An 18,005-nucleotide genomic window follows, 5' to 3' on the forward strand; every position below is an offset into this window, starting at 1 on the left:
GTAGATTGGTGTCACGCTCAGAGAGGTCTTCATCAGCGTTCATGTGGGTGCGGCTGGGCCATTCGTTGCGACGAGCTGACTGGGTTTGTAGGCCTCCAAAGAACAACTTAAAGAAGAAAACTGCTCCTTCAGATGGGTCAATGACCCCTCACATACCCGTGGGTCATACCCATTTACCCTTCACGGGCAAGATTATAAGGAGACTTTCAAGACTCTAGCCGAACAACTTTCATACCTTCATTTGCCCAAACCCTTCAAGAATCCTCATTATACAAAAAATGTCAATAGGCGCGTGAAGAATCTTAAAACCGTCCTTGGACAGGAACGAGAACGCGAAAAAGCTGAAAGAGAAAGGCGCCGTCAAGTGAAATCGGAAGCTGGCGAACAGGCCCGTCAAGACACAATGAATGTAGACGGTGAGACTAACAAGGCGAAAGCGGTTGAAGAAGACGAAGAAACCCCCACGTGTATGTTCAGAAACATATTAATTAGATGCGGTATCATCGTTTATCCAATTACAGACACTTCGATCGAGGCCCCTCCTTCCATATGGCCCCAGAAGAGGTATTGCGATATTACCGGACTCGAAGTACACTTTCCTTTATTTGTTACAAGGCGCTCGCCGATCTAACAACACAGGCACCTTATACCGACCCAGCCACAGGCCTCCGATACCACGATAAAAGTGTCTACGAAGTTGTCAGGAATCTGGTATGTCGCCTTGAATCACTAAGCACACCGACTCAACAATTCGCTGCAGAGCGCGAGTACTGCGAAAGAATATCTGTCTGGTGGGTCCGGACTACGCTTCAGAGATACCCCGTCGCTAATCCATAACTAGCGCGTGGTGTGAATTCTATCGTAAAATAGACGTAGATCAGACCAGTAGATCTAGTTCGAAAACTCCTTTTCTTTTTTCCCAGACCCGCAAAGAACGTAAGAAGGGGCCCGTTCTGCTTCTTCTCTCCAGAAGATCTTCAGGATATCTCCCCAAAAATTACAACCGTGTACACACATCGAAGGAATGGGGAATGTCCGACCGCGGCCAGTAACTCCGAGCATGTGTCACGTGTGTGACATCATTTTGCACGCCCGTTCTCGGGTGCGCTTTGACTGGACTTTACACATGCAGACTTCAAGGAACCTGGCTCGGCAGTTCTGTCGGAAACATTCTCTGATTGTCAGACGGGGCATCACATATTCAGCCTCGCGACCGTCTCTATCTTCGTCTCCCTGTATTCAGAGCAATTTCAAAACCTCATGGCTGCCCAGACGTCGCTTCAGTCATTCTAGTCCCTTGTCTTCCACCGGGTCTTTGGCAGACCCGAGTAGGCCCGATCTCTTTTACCACATTATTCAACCTCCCACTCCCATATCCCAAACTCTTCCGGCTTATGCGCTGTCTTTCTCTACGGAGAAACCACCATCAAACTTGTCTAGGACCATTATAGGGTGGTTACCTGCACGAGGACAAGCACAGGGTACAAATTCAAATTTAGCTAGCACGTTAGACGCGACCTTAGAAGACTTTGTGGAGAACCGTAAGTCTTACTCGGCTTCATATGTAATGTAATATTCCCGGAATTCTAATTTTTTCGCCGCCGCCACGGTTCCGCAGCTGGTTTTGTTAAGATATTACATTCCGCAGTTAAGGACGGTCTCAGAGAAGGGGTCGACGAAATTCAAAAAACGAGTGCGGTACAAAAGATGGATGGTTGGATGCACATTCATGGTATGTAGTCGTTCGGGTTTCGGTCTCAGGGCCACTTATCAGAAACAAACTGAAACAACCAGACGAACGAAATATCCCGGCTCTGAACAGGATAGGTAATCCGGACGACATAATCGGAACTGTTCTAGTCAAGAACTGTGAGGTATGCTTCTTTCTTCCATAATTGAGAGTTTGGTACCATACTCGTTTCTGCTGTAGATTCAGGCCGAGACATACCAACCCATGCCATCGTATAGACTTGTAACAGCCGATGGTCTCATACAGTTGACACCTGGCCTGGCCAAAAAACTGCGCGATACCTTAATAAGAATCGCAAACGCAGAACGGACCGACTTACGTTGAACATCCCCGTGAAAGCAGGAATTTTGGCCCGCAAAATGGGGAGGCTTTTACTAGATATATTCTTTGTGGGTTGCGATGAATTTACGAGTTAGTATTGATCTGGTCATCCCTAAATATATCATGACGCCATGAAAAAATCAGGCGCAGCATCATAATTCCGCAACTGCTTTGAACCTATCGTCGATGCAGGTCTTGCAACAGAACTTTTCATCAGAGCTTTCTGAACAAAGAATACTGTTCATCAAAAGAAACATTCCGAGAAAGTCCAAATCGCGTGCTCAGTGCTCACATATCAAAGATCGTAGATAATGGTGGAGATGCGGAGATAGCCCTGGAAATGCCTCAAGTCACAATTAACCCATTCGGCCGAAAAATTGTCTGGATCGGATCAAGCATATGAAATAGAAAATGTCAAAAAAAAGTAAACAATGTAAAGTAAAGTAGACAAGATGCAAGGGCAGTAATCAAGTTCGGATAAGGGGGATTAGAGCTGTTTGACCCTTATTCACATAGTCGTAAATCGGACCTGGTTTGCTCCTGACCTACTGCTTTTATTTCCAATGAATAAATCCTTCCGGGTTTGTGGCTGAATTGTGGCGATAACAAGCACCTAAAGGCTAAATTGTGGCGGGTAATATAAACCTCTGGAGGATTTGTGGCGAAAGCAAAACCCCTTGGCAGCTCACTAGTCTCTACACAGTCTCTGTGTTTGGAGAAGCACACAAGGTCACCAGATTTTCCCTATAGAGGTTAGATGTCATTATTGGTGCCCAGGTTGGCACAAGTGTCATGGTCGGGTGACATCTTTGGTTTCAGAAAGAAAAGTCTTGGGACTAACCATGCACATAGTTCGCTTCAACTCACTATTCCACCCGCCACCGTTCCTTTTCCAACTTGCCAGCAATTCCACAGGTCCTGACCAAAATAGAACGATTTTCGGGACGAAAAGAAACTGCCACAAGGGCCGAACTTCTTCCTAGTTAGCCCGACGGGATGATGTAATATTCCGAAAGAATGGTACAAGACTCTGAATGCGCATCCAGCGTATCGCGTAGTGCGAGTCATATGTTTTTTTTCCAAGAATGCTTGGAAATCATGGGAAAATGTATGTCAAATTGATTTGCGATACGGCATGGAGTCTGTATCGTACGTAGTTGTTGCATGTGGACAATCGGAGTCCTCAATGTATCATTTCCCCCAGGTGTTCTTCGGGTCAATACCGTTATCTAGTATCCGCTCCGGAAAAGGAACAGAAACTTTTCGTAAGTGCTCCGGGAAAAGTAAAGACCCGATGGGCGAATATTCAATTGGAAGATATGTCTCTAGATACCCTTCTGGCCCTGGTGGACGTCTTCCGACATATCAAGCTCCATCACGTACTATGATAAACGGAAGCCCTGTAACGTAATGTGGTCCGGAGCAGCGGAAAGCGAGGTAAGAACAAGCGTCAAGTTATCAGCCTCGTTTTTTAACTACGCTAGTCAAAATATGATGTTACATATTGAAGTCCCCTCGCATTTCATTTCAGTGCCAATGCGTCCAGTGTCCTCTATCTATCTCCCTTTCCCCTGTGATGGTTCCTTAATGACTGCTTTTACAGTCTTGTAACAAAGTTAGTGGTAATCGATCCTGATACTGAAGAGCTTCCGATTGAGCTCATCGTCCAGCATTAATCATGAAACGGGGCGACTCCACAGAACGAGAGGTAACTAGAGAGCGAAGTCGCCAAAAAAATTGAAACACGAGGCGGTACATGAGGCCCACTAGCACCGGATATACATATAAAATTGTTGTATTAAGACAGGATTAGAGCACGAGGCTCCATCGCCATGTAACAACCATGTAAAATTGACAAAGGTCAGATCCGAATTCGGACAGATCGAAATCATGGACCCCATGATTCAACAAGATCAACCAGGCTGAGAGCTTCAGGTCCAGGCCGGAGCCTTGGTAGAGGTCGAGGCCCGGCTTGACAGCCTGGTACTCTTAAATTCCCTTGCGAGGCCCATTTGTAAACACCTTCTTGATGTCTCAGCAGACACTGTACCAATACACAGGCAATGATGTTATTCTCCCCTTCTCACTTAGTACTCAATCATCTGAATACACGAGTCGTGCTCATGGGATCAGTACTCGGCACCGCACTATTACCAGTTAGTAGAGAATCTCGCGTTTGGGATCTTGACGTAGTGCCTAGGTACGAGCGTCTCGGACGGTCGTTAATTGCAAATTGAATTTTCAAGATCTTTTATTCTATGTTATCCATTCTGCATCATAAGCCGCAGTGTAGGGCCGGAAACCGGGTGGGGCCGGGCCTGTACACAAACCAGGCGTCATCACAACTTCATCGTCTGATTCCCCAGGCCACAAACCGAGCGCTGAGCCGGAGGTTAGAAGGCCGGCCTATAAGTTGTACGTACATCACGGGGCTAGGAATGGCCCTGACCGATGTTCACTATTGTGGTTAAGTCTACATCTAATCTCCATTTGTGGTATAACATATAAATACTCAAGAAGGTCAGCCTTCTAATCTGTAGTGAATAGCGTCTTCTTTTTGGAAGTTGGTGACCAAAAAAGGCCAAGGCAAACTGAAGAACTGCAAGCGCGTTCTTCGACTTCTCCCTCCATCAGAGTCCTCTGCCGCATGGCTCCAAAATGAGTTTTAATCCCGAATATCCTCTGTTGAACAAAACTGGCGAAATTGAGTGGATTTATATGCTAGGCAGACATTAAAAAGCCGGAAAACCGGCCTTATATCAAATCCAGTTCAAACAAATCCCAAGAATGCCGATTTTGACATGCGACATTTATAGGGATATTCCGGGACCATGAGGCTGGTGTAGGCCCCGCTTGATGGTGGCATGCTTGGGAATCGTTATCACTAATCATGAGGCCGGCAACGAGATCGGGAAGACTCATATCGGGCGTTATTACGACAGCGTGGATTGTCTGCGATTGTATATGAAAATTCTGGCCTTCCAAGATTTATCTAGGTTAGGTGAGTATATAAAATACCTGAAAGTCATCCCGCGGTAGACTCATCCCATCTCCCCATCCTCTTTCCTCATCATGTTCAGTATGATCACGTCCAAAGCCGATTCTCAGGAGTTCCTGCCTCTGCCATCCCTCCAATCACTATTAGCTCTACCAACGTCAAAGGAAATTAAAGCATGTTGGGAACTGTGTAGGCTTCACAACAACATCGGTTTCTGGGTCGTATGGCTACCTACCGGTACGAGATCACACTTCGCATTGAAAAGGACTCTATTGACACCTTCTTAGCTTGGTCAATAGCTATGGCATGTCACGCCCAACACGTTGCAGCATGGGACGCTGTGCGACTCGCTGCTTTATATGTACCATTATGCTTCGGTATCAAATCTTTGGTAGGCAAACTCCTATGGTTTGTTGATATGAAACCGTCACTAACAGCGCTATAGATAATGGCCATTGATGACATCCTTGACTCGGACGTTGACGGACTTGTCGAACGAACAAAAATACGACCAATTCCAAGGGGAGCTATTACTTTGCAACGAGCTTGGCTATTCTTTTTCGCTCAAGCCTCGTTCGGTCTCTACATCGCTTATGAATTCCTACCCGCGCCAGTGTAAGTCCTGATTCTATGTCCTTAGTTAGAGACAACTGAAGGTGCCCATGGCAGGCGGAGGATATCAATGTTTGCATGGCCGATCTACATCTTCTATCCGACTTGCAAAGTACGTTTTAGTATGCGATCTATTTCAAACCGTCAATTGAAGCCAATAACTAGCGGTGGACAAATCTCGCTCCAATTCCTTTGGTAAATATCTTGCTGCTAAAGTTTAGAAAGTCATTTATCTGAACCAAAACTTGTAGGGGCTTATGTTTAACGTTGGCGTCTTTATGGGCTGGGTTCACGCTGTCAATAATGTCCAACCTGTTCCATGGAAAATGCTGTGGTCATTGTACATCGCCACATGCATGTGGACCTTCACCTATGAAACTGTCTATCAACATCAGGTTCGTTTCGAAACTTCCAAACTGCCATGAAATAAAAATTCATCCTGAAACCAAATTTTTTTTAACTAGGACAAGAAAGATGACATCAGTATCGGTTTAAATTCTCCTGCCCTTCTCCTCGGATACTCCACAAGGCCTATTTGTGCCGTAACTGGAGCCGGCTTTTTCTCATTATTCGCTTACGCTGGTTGGATGAACGGTCAAGGTGTCTGCTTCTACCTTGGTCTAGCCTGTGGCGCCATCATGCTTTTCTCGAAATTAGCAAAGACGAACGTTGATGTCCCCAAAGACTGCAAGGACTTCTTCCTGAAGACCGTTCCCATCGGTCAAATCATTCTTGCGGGTTTGATTACCGATGCGGGGATCAAGAATTGGATTGGAAATTATTGAACGAAAAGATTGTTTGTGTGTACGACCTAATGCTTGATGTATGTAATGATATATGAACGAACGATAATGATTCAGTAATGTAATGAGCTTCGTGATGCGTATAAATCAGTCATGAAAGATGTCAAGTTGACCGTAAAGCCTAAAGGACGTTTGATCATCAATACATTTACAAAGTGTTTGAAAATTCGAATCGGGAACGGTTGAAAAGTAGTACTGGCTGAGAGAGAGATGTTTTGCTGTTGGGATATCTTGTTTCCTCTGTCGTTTCAAAGTAAAGCATATCAATGCAGGACGAGTCGCACATCAGGGCGAGCCGAGCAGGATTTCACCAACCAACGTCTGTAGAATGTCCCGCATACTCAGGCAAACGAGCCTCTTTATGGATTAGCATTTATATGAACGAAACTTTCTTGATTAAATACACAACGAAGTCAAAAACCAATACTGGATGACCCTCCACAGAGCAAACGAATATACTAGATTATTTTTGCTGTACAAGAAAGGAAATTCATTTGATTGCCTATCACGCCGAAGGCTAAATCGGGTATCCCGCGGAGCGGATCTTAAAAACCGACTCGTTCTAGATTACAGACTAGAGAGGGCTTTCTTACCCCCTCTCTAGATGAGTTCAACGCTCTACCTAGGGTCTTTACCCCCTTTGTATAGATATTACTCCTTTTGTAATACATTGAAGATCGGATCGTCGAGATTGTTCGTCTGGCCACCCCAATTACTGTCTGATTACTATCCTGCTGCTGCTGGATGCAATGATAGTAAGGTCGTCTTCATCCCCATATAGCTTTTGCATGTATTGAAATAAGAAATCTTGACTGACCATAAACTGGTCGAAGCCCTCATGTTTGGTTTCATCGTCGAGGTTGTGCCCATCCATCGCGCCAGTAGATAAGATGGCCGTTGTTGACCCAGTATGGTATTTTGATTGGTATTACATCACAATCTATATATTCTAATAATTCTGGTATATATATTCAGATGTCTACGGCTAACGTCGCCTTGCATCAAACACTACGGAGTTCGAAAAGTTTTGATCAAAAATAATCTAGGATTCTACTTTATGCTGTGGAGGGTCATCCACTAGATTTATGAGCCGTCCTGCGCAATAGATTTACAGCACTGACAGAATCCGCAACGCTAAAAAAAAAAATTGAAATTAAGCACTTGACACTAGACCTTTATAACAGCCGCACCTTCATCGAAGAAAATCCAAAATCCAATTCTTGATATTGAGCAAGGTCGTCTAAATTAGCACTCGGAGGTCGTGGCCGAACTGGCACTTCAAAGTAAATCGTCTGCATTCCCGGACGTTTGAGGATACAAGCCGTCCCTTCCATCACCAAAAACTTCTCTTCACCCGGATAAATATCTTTCTCTTTAACACCAAAACCGCGTTCAAGTGAGGAGAGTTGTTGAGTAGAAGAAGGTAACCAAGGCATCCTCTTGTTTGGTACAGCCCACAATTCATATTTGAAGGGAGAGTTTATCGGTTTACTGGTAGCAGTCTCAATAAAGTCGATACAATATTCGTGGTTGGTCTCCATGTTAGTACCCCACATGCGGATTGAATAATCCGAATTCGGGATTGGACACGTATGAACATCGTCGTCATCCCCAGGAGAAGGTTTCAGCTACAACGTGAGTTTTCGTTAATATATGCCACTGAAATTATGTTTTTTTTTGCATAGTACCCACACCGGTAAGAGTCCCTGGCATATCTAATATCTCAGCAGCTTCTTTCTCAAGCTGAGCATGAGCCCTCCCATCTTTTATCTCCTCATCTGTGAACCTCCGCCGATGATGAACCTGAAAATCCTTATCCAAATAAGCGTAGAAACCTTCATTTGTATTACCATATAATTTAGCATCGGTCGAGGCGAGTAAGAAGAGTTCCCAATCGTTACGTGGCTTGACATTAGGATGATAGCGTTTGCAGAGTTCTATATAGCTCGCGCGGCATGTTGATGTAGTAGGTTTCCCAGATGGTAGCTCATTTGTAGATGTGGACGCGGCTACGGGAGAAATAGGCTGAGAGGAGACCGTACTAGCCCTGGTATATGGCTTGTTGCTGGAGCGTGACTTCTTCTTCTAGGGAAATAGATATCAAAACTGGCATTCTTAAACGAAAGATGTAAAACTGACCGTCGTTCGCGATGTCATGCAGGAACAACAATGAGTCGGTGGGCGGGCGGGCGGTGGGCCCAGCTAATTTGGTCAATGTTCAGCTAGTTCTCACGATAGATTTCACTCCTGAAATGAACATTTTCGGACATCACTTTCAACTCATTTTCATCCAGTCACTAAAGCGGTTGCCTCATACATACAATCCGAGGTTGTTTTTTTGCCTTCAATATGTGCCTTTCCATAAACGCATGAAAGTCGAATCCATCTCATACTCTCGACTAGCTAGAAGTTACAAAATTCGACATCATTACGTGGAACAATGTTTGGATATACATGCGACTACAGAGGAGTCGATAGCCTGCTTCACGAAGTGGTTATTTGAGAATCTTTGATTACAGCCGCCTACTATATCAGTGAGCGAACCGGTTAGAGATCTCATGGAGGTATCGGGGTCGCAGTTGGGAAGTTTGACGACAGTGAGGGTAGCTGAGGCATAAACCGAAATATGTAGAATATTACTAAATAAATTTGCGGCCCAGCGCATCATACTAAATCCATACAGGACTCACTTCAAGCTTGCATCGAAGTCGATCTATGAAAATGAGTGTATCACGAACAACAAACTTAAAGTCGAGGCATACCAAGATCTTATCTTCTCTTAGAATTTTCTGATTCAGATATGTATGTACACACAAAATCGAACCTGAAGTTGAAGATCGACAGAAACTACTAACAGCTGATAGTGGGTTTTATTCAGATCAATCAAGCCTCGAGCAATTTCTGATTTTCGCTTTCTGATGAGTGGATAAGAGTAAGTTACAAAGCAGGGAAAGCGGCTTCTTGATGTTAGTGCATATTAACCAAATTTCAAGTGAGTTCTCACGATAGTATTCACACTCCTGAAATGAACAGAGGCGCGTTGCATTCAAGTAATATTACTCAACGGCGTGTATATATGCTATCCTCAACCACCTCAAAAAAAAACCCAAACAAAATAGCATTTTACGCTGAACCAACCATTTTCCCCTTAAAATTTCCTCTTAATAACCCTTTCAGCCAACACATCCAACGCATCTCTAGCCTCACTCTCCGGCAACTCCCTCAACACCAATTTCGCTTCATCCACATACGACAACGCCAATGCTTTCGTTCGTTCTATAGCTGATGATCGATGTACAAGATTCTTCGCCTTCAAAAAAAATTATCAAGTTAGGATCAGGATCAGGATTAGGATTAGGATTAGGATAAGAGAGACATTACCGTTTCGATGTCACCTTGATTTTCGAATTTTCGACCTATGAGTTCACCCATTTCAGGATGTTCTTCCCAAGCATATAGAGCAGGAGCCGTCGCCAATCCAAGTTTCAAATCCGCATTACCAGGTTTGCCAAGTGTACTTGAAGCCGATTCATAATCGAGTACATCATCCACAAGCTACTCACAAAAAAAAAAAAAAAAAAACGCATAAATCAAAAGAAAAAGGAAAGAAGGAAAAAGAGAAAGGAGAAGAGACGTACTTGGAATGCGATACCGAGATTACGACCATAGGCATAAGCGACTTCTTTCCAAATTTCTCCTTCGGTACAACCACCTAGGACGACGGCTGAACGTGCACCTTTGGCCATGAGAGAAGCGGTTTTGAGATATGTTTTTTGGAGATAGACGTTCCATGCGTCTGGGTATTTTACATTCTTCTTCCTCTCCTTTTCCATCCCTCCAAGTAGTTTTTTTTCTTCTAATTGTTGTTGTTGTTGTTGTTGTTGCTGTACGACGTCCTTCATTTGTAGAATTTCACCTTCGACGAGATTAGAAATGATACTAGCGATAAGTTGAGTTACTTCTTGATCTCCTAAACGTGCCAAAGCAGCAGAAGCACGTCCTAGAATGAAATTACCACCTAGGACGGAGAGTTTGTTGTTAAATAATGAAGGTGCAGAGGGTGCACCACGACGTAGAGTTGAAGCATCAATGACATCGTCATGTAACAATGACGCCGTATGTAACATTTCTACAATTTGCGCAAGACGCAGTTGAGTTGGTAAAATGGTGTTTGGGGTGTATAATTGAGATGGTGTCGGTGGTGGAGGTTTGACGGAATGGGGATAAGGTGCTCTATGTTGGGATCGGGAAGAATCGGAGGAGATGATGAAGGGGTCACGGAATGTACTCGTGTCGTTTGGGAAATGGGGGTTATAGTCTGTGAGGACGTCAGGAGGCGAGAGTGGGACATCGAGTTCTTCTTGTCGACCTCCCGCAGTAGGATGTTCAGATTCCCAGCGTTTGAGACTCCAATTACGGCCGAGACCATTGGTAGCTTGAGACAAGAGCAAGACAAGCAAAGGCCTGATTTGTTTCGAGGGGCGGTGAAAGTAGTACTGGGAGAGTTCTGTGAGGGCGGGGTGGGCGGAGGCGAGAAGGCGGAGGAGGTCCGTGCGCAGGTGGTGGAGGTGGGGGGCGAGGAGGGCGAACGGGTCTGGCCGGGCGTGTTGGGAGAGAACGCGCGTGCAGCGCAACATGTTCTCGCCGTTTTCTGCATTTTGAACATGTCATTCCCCCGTCTCCTGATCTTTCCCACACCTCCCTTTTTAGGGCAACTCCTTACCGCTTTGGTCCGGCAAGTGCCCTTGTGGATTTCCATTCTTGTATTGGTGAATGATCAGTCGCCTGCCGCATTTGTCCAGCTGTGAGAGATTGATACAAATCAATAAGGCCTTCAATGCTCGTTTGACCTCAAATGGCGGCCACAGAAGTTCAATGATCTGCCGCAGGAACTCTGTAACCGTATCATCCGATTCCTCAAATCTGACCCCGATACTCTCCTCCGACTCTGCCTCACGTCCGTACGCTTCGTTGATGAAGCGTCTCATATCTTCAGCCTATAAAAACTCTCTGCCAACTAACAAATCTCGAGGTATTCGCTTGGTCACAGGATTATTCCGAAACCTCTCATCGATCCTTTGATCCAATATCCGTAGAGATCTTCAATCTGACGGAAGTTTTGGTTGATATGTGGTTTCAGGATATGCCAAAACTCGCGGTAATTTATTCCCGAGAATACGGCTATGCTCGTGGCTACTATTGTTGTTGGAGAAGAGATGAAGGACCAAAGTGGGTAGTTCCCAGAGTGGCTTTGGGAGGGAAACACTTTTATGATGATGAGTGATGGGCTTTTTTTGATATGGAAGATTCAATGGAATGACATCCCGAAATTTTCTTTTGTGAGTTGAGACGGATCTAATCGTCAAAACCCTCGTGGCCTGTAAAGGGTCGGTGTGGGCCCGCGTACGAGATTCACACGTTTATGCACAAATCGGATGAGGTCGCCAAGTTTTATCGGATTTGTCCAACCGTGAGAGAACGATAGATCTTCGTACTTGATAAGGTTCCTTGAGGCTTCCGCGTGTCTTTTGACCTCAAATGGCGACTACGTTCAACGACCTGCCCCAAGAGCTCTGTAATCGTATCGTTCGATTCTTCAGACATGACCGTCAAACTCTTCTCCAACTCTGTCTCACCTCCATACGTCTCGTCAACGAAGCGCAATCATATATCTATGCCGCATTGATTATCGACAATATAAAGTTCCCAACAACCATTTTCAAGTCTTTCAAGTTGCTTTTAACGCTCACCGTTCACAATCCTTCCCTCGCGAAATATGTTGATGCTTTTGGCTACCGCATACAAAGGCTACCAGAAGATCATATCGTGTATGAAAAACTTCGTCACGCTATTCGCCTCATGGTCAACGTCACTTGGCTCGAAATAAATACCACAATTCCTCATATCCCACAAGGTTTCTTCAATGGCTGTACTTTTCGCCTTAGGCATTTCCGTTGTCAATTCGCCTCTTCAGATAAACCAGCAATCTACAAAATGCTTTCCACACAACCCTCTCTTCGATCTCTTTATATCGACGAATTTGATCAAGATTTCCCTTCTGATTGTTGTCTCAAGCTTAATCGTCTATGTGTTGAAGATTGGCGCAGTATCGAGCAAATTCTTCCCGGACGTTCGATTCTTGGCCTGGAGTTACTGCCAATTGAAGGGTTAATACCAGATGTACCCTTTTCCGGTTCTGTACCTCCCTCCATCACGACTCAACTGGGAAATCTCACTCATTTAACTTTTCGAACCGACACGCCTTATGATTTTCTTGAAATCATGGGCCCTCATCTCACCCGCTTGATGATTCTGAGAATCATAGGAAGAGATTTGAAAAATGAGAGTCGCAAGGTGCGTTGTTATTATTCCCACCTTGAATCAAACAATTACAGTATAAACTTAAAATACCCTCAGAATATCGCTAAAAAACCAGAAATCCTCTGCAAACTCACAAACCTCAAGATCTTCATTTGGTCTTTGGAAATCTATTGTGATTATCGTAATATGACATCGGAAGAGGTGTGTGAGTTGTATAATGTGTTGTGGGACCCACTTGAGTTATGGTTTCGGGAATTGCCAAAACTCAAGGCGGTGTATACTTTGGATTTTGATTCGCATGATTTTGATGATGAGGGTTATTATCATCTTTGGTCTAAAGATAAGAGTCCGAGGGCTGTAGATGCTAAAGTTGCGCTGGGAGGGAAGTCGCTTTATACGAGGTGAATGGTTTTTCGTGGATTGCGCTGGATCGTGGTAGTGGTGGATTAGAATATGATTGTCGTCGAGTCTGATACTCCCAAAATATCAACACGTAGTCGAAGAAAAGTGTACTTTTTATCATGTTGTTTCAAATGAAATTCAACATGAACGGAAGCAATGGAATTGATAAATCAGATGTTTGTCCAGCCGTGAGAAAATGATACAAATCTAAGTACATGATCGAGGTTTCTCCACAGTGTCTTCTGCCCTCGAATGGTGACTTCGTTCAAGGACCTGCCCCAGGAGCTCTGCAATCGTATCGTCCGATTCACCGGAGACGACCACAAAACTCTTCTCCGACTCTGCCTCACCTCCGTACGCTTCATCAACGAAGCACAATCACATCTCTATGCCCACTTGACATTCTTAGACCCCAGGAAGTCTTCAAAGTTGCTTTCAACACTCACCATTCACAATCCTTCTCTTGCAAAATATGTCAAGGCTTTTGAATATAATATAGAACTACAAAAAGATGATCCCGCGTATGAAGACCTTCATTCCACGCTCCGCCTCGTGATTAACGTCACCTGGCTGGAAATAAATACCCCAATTCCTCATAGCCCACAAGGCTTCTTCTGTGGTTGTACTTTTCAGCTCAAACATTTCCGTTGCAACTTCGCCTTTTCGGATAGAACGGCAATCTACAAAATGCTCTCCACGCAACCCTCTCTTCAATCTGTGTATATCGACAAGTTCGATCACGATTTCCCTTCCGATTGCTGTCTCAATATCAATAGTCTATTTGTTGAAGATTGGCGTAGCGTCGTGCAAATCCTTCCCGGACGTTCTATTGAAGTTCTGGAATTACTCCAAGTTGGACCTTTCTTTGACTCAGTACCTCCCTCTATCACGATTCAACTGGGAAATCTCAGTCATTTAACTTTTGAAACCGACACTCCTTATGACTTTCTTGAAAGTGTGGCCCCTTACCTCACCCGCTTGATGATTCTGAGGATCATAGGAAAGGACGAAGTAACTCCGAGTCGCATGGTGCGTTGTTCCCACCTTGTGTGACGATATGCTGTAGCTAACGTCGATGGTTACCATATACTCAGAGTATTACTGAAGAGCCGGAAGTTCTCTGCAAACTTACAAATCTCGAGGTTTTCGTTTGGTCCCTGAAAATTGATTTTGATCCTGAAGTTGAGTTGGACTTGTCCGATATACAGTACTATCAGCATACGATACTGTGGGACCCGGTTAAGGTATGGTTTGAAGGGATGCCAAAACTCGAGGCAGTTTACACCCTAGATCAATGTTCTTGGGGCCTTTTATGGGCTGACTATTTTTGTTGGACTAAAAATATGCATTCGAGGCGCGTAGAAGCCGAAGTTGCACTGGGAAGGGAATCATTTTATACATGGTGACTGACTTTTCGTGGATTGCGCCGGATCGTGGTTGTGATGGATTGGAATAAGATAGTCGGGTGGGTCTGATACTCCCAAAATACACTTTTATCGTGTCATATCAAATGACTTTCTTGCGAGAGCTAAGGTGGAATATCGAGCCGGTTGACGCAATTGTAGAAGAGGATTTACTATACCGGCCTGATGAATATATCTCCCACTGTGAGAAAGGCAGAAGATATTCTCATTACTGCTGATGCAAATTTGACTTCCCGTTGAGTCTGACTGTCGTACCTATCCCTCTCGAAATTTTGGGTTGTTTAATCGCCAATGACATTTTCCCTAGACATCTTGATATTAAATGTCTGAAATCTACGGGTACTTAGATGAATTGTCATTGTTTCGGATTTGTCCAGCCGTGAGAAAATGATACAAATCTAAGTACATGATCGAGGCTTCTCCACAGTGTCTTCTGCCCTCGAATGGTGACTTCGTTTAACGACCTGCCCCAGGAGCTCTGCAATCGTATCATCCAATTCTTCAGATATGACCGCAGGACTCTTCTCCGACTCTGCCTTACCTCCGTACGCTTCGTCGACGAATCACAATCATATCTCTATACCAAGTTGACTTTCAACACCATCAAGCCAAAGTTTGCTAGGGCTCCAAAGTTGCTTTTAACGCTCACCGTCCACAATCCCTCTCTTGCGAAATATGTCAATACTTTTTGCTACGATATACAGCTACGGAAAGATGGTCCCGTTTATGAAGACCTTCGTCGCGCGCTCCGCCTCATGATTAATGTCACTTGGCTGGAAATGAAAACCACGATTCCTCAAGGTTTCTTTGATGGCTGTACTTTTCAGCTCAGGCATTTCCGTTGCGCATTCGCCTCTTCGGATACAACGGCAATTTACAAAATGCTTTCTACGCAACCCTCTCTTCGATCTCTTTATATCGACTATTTCCACCGAGATTTCCCTTCCAATTGCTGTCTCAATCTCAATCGTCTATGTATCGAAGATTGGTGTGGCGTCGTGCAAATCCTTCCCGGACGTTCTATTAAGGTCCTGGAATTACTCCAAGTTGAACCTTTCTTCAATTCAGTACCTCCCTCTATCACGACCCAACTGGGAAATCTCACTCATCTGACTTTTAAAACCAACGCTCCATATGAATTTCTTGAAAGTGTGGCCCCTTACCTTACCGGCTTGATAATTCTGAGGATCATAGGAAAGGATCGTGTAGCTCGGAGTCGCACGGTGCGTTGTTCCCACCTTGAGCAACGATATGGTGTAGCTAAATATGCTCAGAATATTGCTGGAAAGCCAGAAATCCTCTGCAAGCTTACAAACCTCAAGATTTTCGTCTGGTCCCTCGACGTCACTCTTGGTTTTCATAGAATTACAGAGGAAGAGGCCAATGAGCTGTATGACAGGCTGTGGGACCCGGTTGAGTTATGGTTCAAGGAAATGCCAAAACTCGAGGAAGTTTACATTCTAAATTTTGATTGGGAAGACCCTGGTAATGAGGGTTACTATTCCCATTGGATCAAAGGCGTGGGTCCGACAACTGTAGAAGCCAAAACTGCACTGGGAGGGAAATTGTTTTATACGAGGTGACTGGCTTTTCGTGATTTGCACCGGATCGTGGTTGTGATGGATTAGAATAAGATTGTCGGGTCTGATACTCCCCAAAACACAAGTAGTCGAAATGCTTTACGAAAAATGAACTTTTATCGTATTGTATTAGTAAATGACTTGTTTTCCAAAGCTGAGGTAGAATATCGAACCAGTTGATGCAATTGTAATTGTCTAGCCGTGAGACTCGAATGATACAAATTCAAGTTATATCGACCCGGGGTCGCGAGGCTTCCTTCCACGTGTCCTTTGACCCTGTTTTGACTTCAAATGGCGGTTTCATTCAATGACTTGCCTCAGGAGCTCTGTAATCGCATCATCCAATTCTCCAGACATGACCGCAAAACTCTTTCCCAACTCTGTCTCACCTCCACACGCTTCGTCGACGAAGCGCAAACACATCTCTATGCCCACTTGACCCGCAATACGACGTCCTTAAACTTTGCCAGGTCTTCAAAGTTGCTTTCTACGCTCACCGTTCACAATCCTTCGCTTGCAAAATATGTCAAGACTTTTGTCTACTATATACGACTACAAAAAGATAATCCCGTGTATGAAGATCTTCGTCGCGCGCTCCGCCTCATGATTAACGTCACTTGGCTGGAAATAAACACCACGATTCCTCAAGGTTTCTTTGATGGCTGTACTTTTCAGCTCAAACATTTCCGTTGCGCATTCGCCTCTTCGGATACAACGGCAATTTACAAAATCCTCTCTACACAACCCTCTCTTCAATCTGTTTATATCGACAAGTTCGATCATGATTTCCCTTCAAATTGTTGTCTCAATATCAATCGTCTATGTGTTGAAGATTGGCGCAGCGTCGTGCAAATTCTTCCCGGACGTTCTATTGAGGTTCTGGAATTACTCCAATTTGAACCTTTCTTTGACTCAGTACCTCCCTCTATCACGACCCAACTGGGAAATCTCACTCATCTAACTTTTCAAACCGACGCTCCATATGAATTTCTTAAAAGTGTGGGCCCTTACCTTACCTGCTTGATAGTTCTGAGGATCATAGGAAGGGACGGTATAAGGCGTCGGTATAGCAGCATGGTGCGTTGCTCCCGTTTTAAGTGACGATATGCTGCAAACTAATATCGATGGTTACCATATGCTCAGACTATTGCTAGAGAGCCGCAAGTTCTCTGGGAACTTACAAACCTCAAGATCTTCGTTTGGTCCCTGGAAATCGATGGTAATCGTCGCGTTCAGTTGGGACATACCGATGAGCTGCGTGAGATGCTGTGGGACCTGGTTGAGGGATGGTTTCTGCGGATGCCAAAACTTGAGGAAGTTTACACCCTAGATTATAGTGATCCCTTTCGACACAGTGGGGTTTACTATTCCCGTTGGACCAATCGCATGAATCCGGAGAGTGTAGAAGCAAAAGTTGCACTGGGAAGGAAATTGTTTTACACGAAGTGACTCGCTTTTCGTGGATTGCAGTGCCGGATTGTGGTCGTAGTGGATTAGAATATTGTTGGGTCTGATATTCCCAAAATATCAACACAGGTAGTCGAACCGTTTTACGAAAAATGTATTATTATCGTGTCGTATCAGATCACTTTCTTACGAGAGCTAAGGTGGACCATCGAGCCGGTTGACGCAATTGTAAAAGAGTCCCTGGCACTATACCGCCTGATGAATGTGACCATCTCCAAGGGTTCGCCGATCTCCTCAAGCGTAACCCCACCTCGTTCGCGTTTCCTTCCGAACGTCCACCCCCGTAGAAGAAGCGGTTCCTCCCCACTGCGCTTCGGATCGGCCCTC

At 44.6% G+C, this 18,005-nt stretch overlaps 9 protein-coding genes across 9 annotated transcripts; 7 read left to right on the forward strand and 2 right to left on the reverse strand.

Moving 5' to 3' along the window:
* The first annotated feature begins 10 nt into the window (after positions 1-10).
* Positions 11-922, forward strand: AGABI2DRAFT_196149 (hypothetical protein). The gene is made up of 7 exons (XM_006457395.1): positions 11-43; positions 92-158; positions 212-467; positions 522-589; positions 640-711; positions 761-791; positions 842-922. Coding segments are annotated over exons 1-7 (525 nt in total). The 5' UTR covers positions 11-41; the 3' UTR covers positions 871-922.
* A 64-nt stretch (positions 923-986) lies between these two features.
* Positions 987-2,233, forward strand: AGABI2DRAFT_196150 (hypothetical protein). The gene is made up of 4 exons (XM_006457396.1): positions 987-1,541; positions 1,619-1,732; positions 1,795-1,874; positions 1,931-2,233. Exons 1-4 carry the CDS (start codon positions 1,025-1,027, stop codon positions 2,072-2,074), a joined length of 855 nt encoding a protein of 284 aa, XP_006457459.1. The 5' UTR covers positions 987-1,024; the 3' UTR covers positions 2,075-2,233.
* Positions 2,234-5,127: 2,894 nt separating this feature from the next.
* Positions 5,128-5,972, forward strand: AGABI2DRAFT_229900 (hypothetical protein; the record flags this gene model as incomplete). Its single annotated transcript, XM_006457397.1, has 6 exons — positions 5,128-5,306; positions 5,357-5,460; positions 5,515-5,684; positions 5,739-5,793; positions 5,847-5,876; positions 5,933-5,972. Coding segments are annotated over exons 1-6 (561 nt in total), but the record flags the coding sequence as incomplete, so codon positions are not given.
* A 291-nt stretch (positions 5,973-6,263) lies between these two features.
* On the forward strand, positions 6,264-6,547 carry AGABI2DRAFT_139809 (hypothetical protein). Its single transcript, XM_006457398.1, has one exon. It carries the CDS (start codon positions 6,269-6,271, stop codon positions 6,464-6,466), a length of 198 nt encoding a protein of 65 aa, XP_006457461.1. The 5' UTR covers positions 6,264-6,268; the 3' UTR covers positions 6,467-6,547.
* Positions 6,548-7,526: 979 nt separating this feature from the next.
* On the reverse strand, positions 7,527-8,641 carry AGABI2DRAFT_123327 (hypothetical protein; the record flags this gene model as incomplete). Its single annotated transcript, XM_006457399.1, has 5 exons — positions 7,527-7,561; positions 7,606-7,618; positions 7,675-8,112; positions 8,177-8,569; positions 8,624-8,641. 5 exons carry the CDS (start codon positions 8,639-8,641, stop codon positions 7,527-7,529), a joined length of 897 nt encoding a protein of 298 aa, XP_006457462.1.
* A 991-nt stretch (positions 8,642-9,632) lies between these two features.
* Positions 9,633-11,121, reverse strand: AGABI2DRAFT_123328 (putative polyprenyl diphosphate synthase; the record flags this gene model as incomplete). The annotated part of the gene is made up of 3 exons (XM_006457400.1): positions 9,633-9,794; positions 9,866-10,039; positions 10,123-11,121. 3 exons carry the CDS (start codon positions 11,119-11,121, stop codon positions 9,633-9,635), a joined length of 1,335 nt encoding a protein of 444 aa, XP_006457463.1.
* A 901-nt stretch (positions 11,122-12,022) lies between these two features.
* On the forward strand, positions 12,023-13,210 carry AGABI2DRAFT_123329 (hypothetical protein; the record flags this gene model as incomplete). The annotated part of the gene is made up of 2 exons (XM_006457401.1): positions 12,023-12,838; positions 12,902-13,210. The coding sequence occupies 2 exons, from the start codon at positions 12,023-12,025 to the stop codon at positions 13,208-13,210; spliced, it is 1,125 nt and encodes a 374-aa protein (XP_006457464.1).
* A 249-nt stretch (positions 13,211-13,459) lies between these two features.
* Positions 13,460-16,214, forward strand: AGABI2DRAFT_123330 (hypothetical protein; the record flags this gene model as incomplete). Its single annotated transcript, XM_006457402.1, has 4 exons — positions 13,460-14,236; positions 14,302-14,451; positions 15,105-15,854; positions 15,906-16,214. 4 exons carry the CDS (start codon positions 13,460-13,462, stop codon positions 16,212-16,214), a joined length of 1,986 nt encoding a protein of 661 aa, XP_006457465.1.
* Positions 16,215-16,502: 288 nt separating this feature from the next.
* Positions 16,503-17,660, forward strand: AGABI2DRAFT_123331 (hypothetical protein; the record flags this gene model as incomplete). The annotated part of the gene is made up of 2 exons (XM_006457403.1): positions 16,503-17,288; positions 17,355-17,660. 2 exons carry the CDS (start codon positions 16,503-16,505, stop codon positions 17,658-17,660), a joined length of 1,092 nt encoding a protein of 363 aa, XP_006457466.1.
* Between the last annotated feature and the right edge of the window lie 345 nt (positions 17,661-18,005).

The sequence above is a fragment of the Agaricus bisporus genome, assembly GCF_000300575.1.
Source record: "Agaricus bisporus var. bisporus H97 unplaced genomic scaffold AGABI2scaffold_17, whole genome shotgun sequence".
Taxonomy (NCBI): Eukaryota; Fungi; Basidiomycota; class Agaricomycetes; order Agaricales; family Agaricaceae; genus Agaricus; species Agaricus bisporus.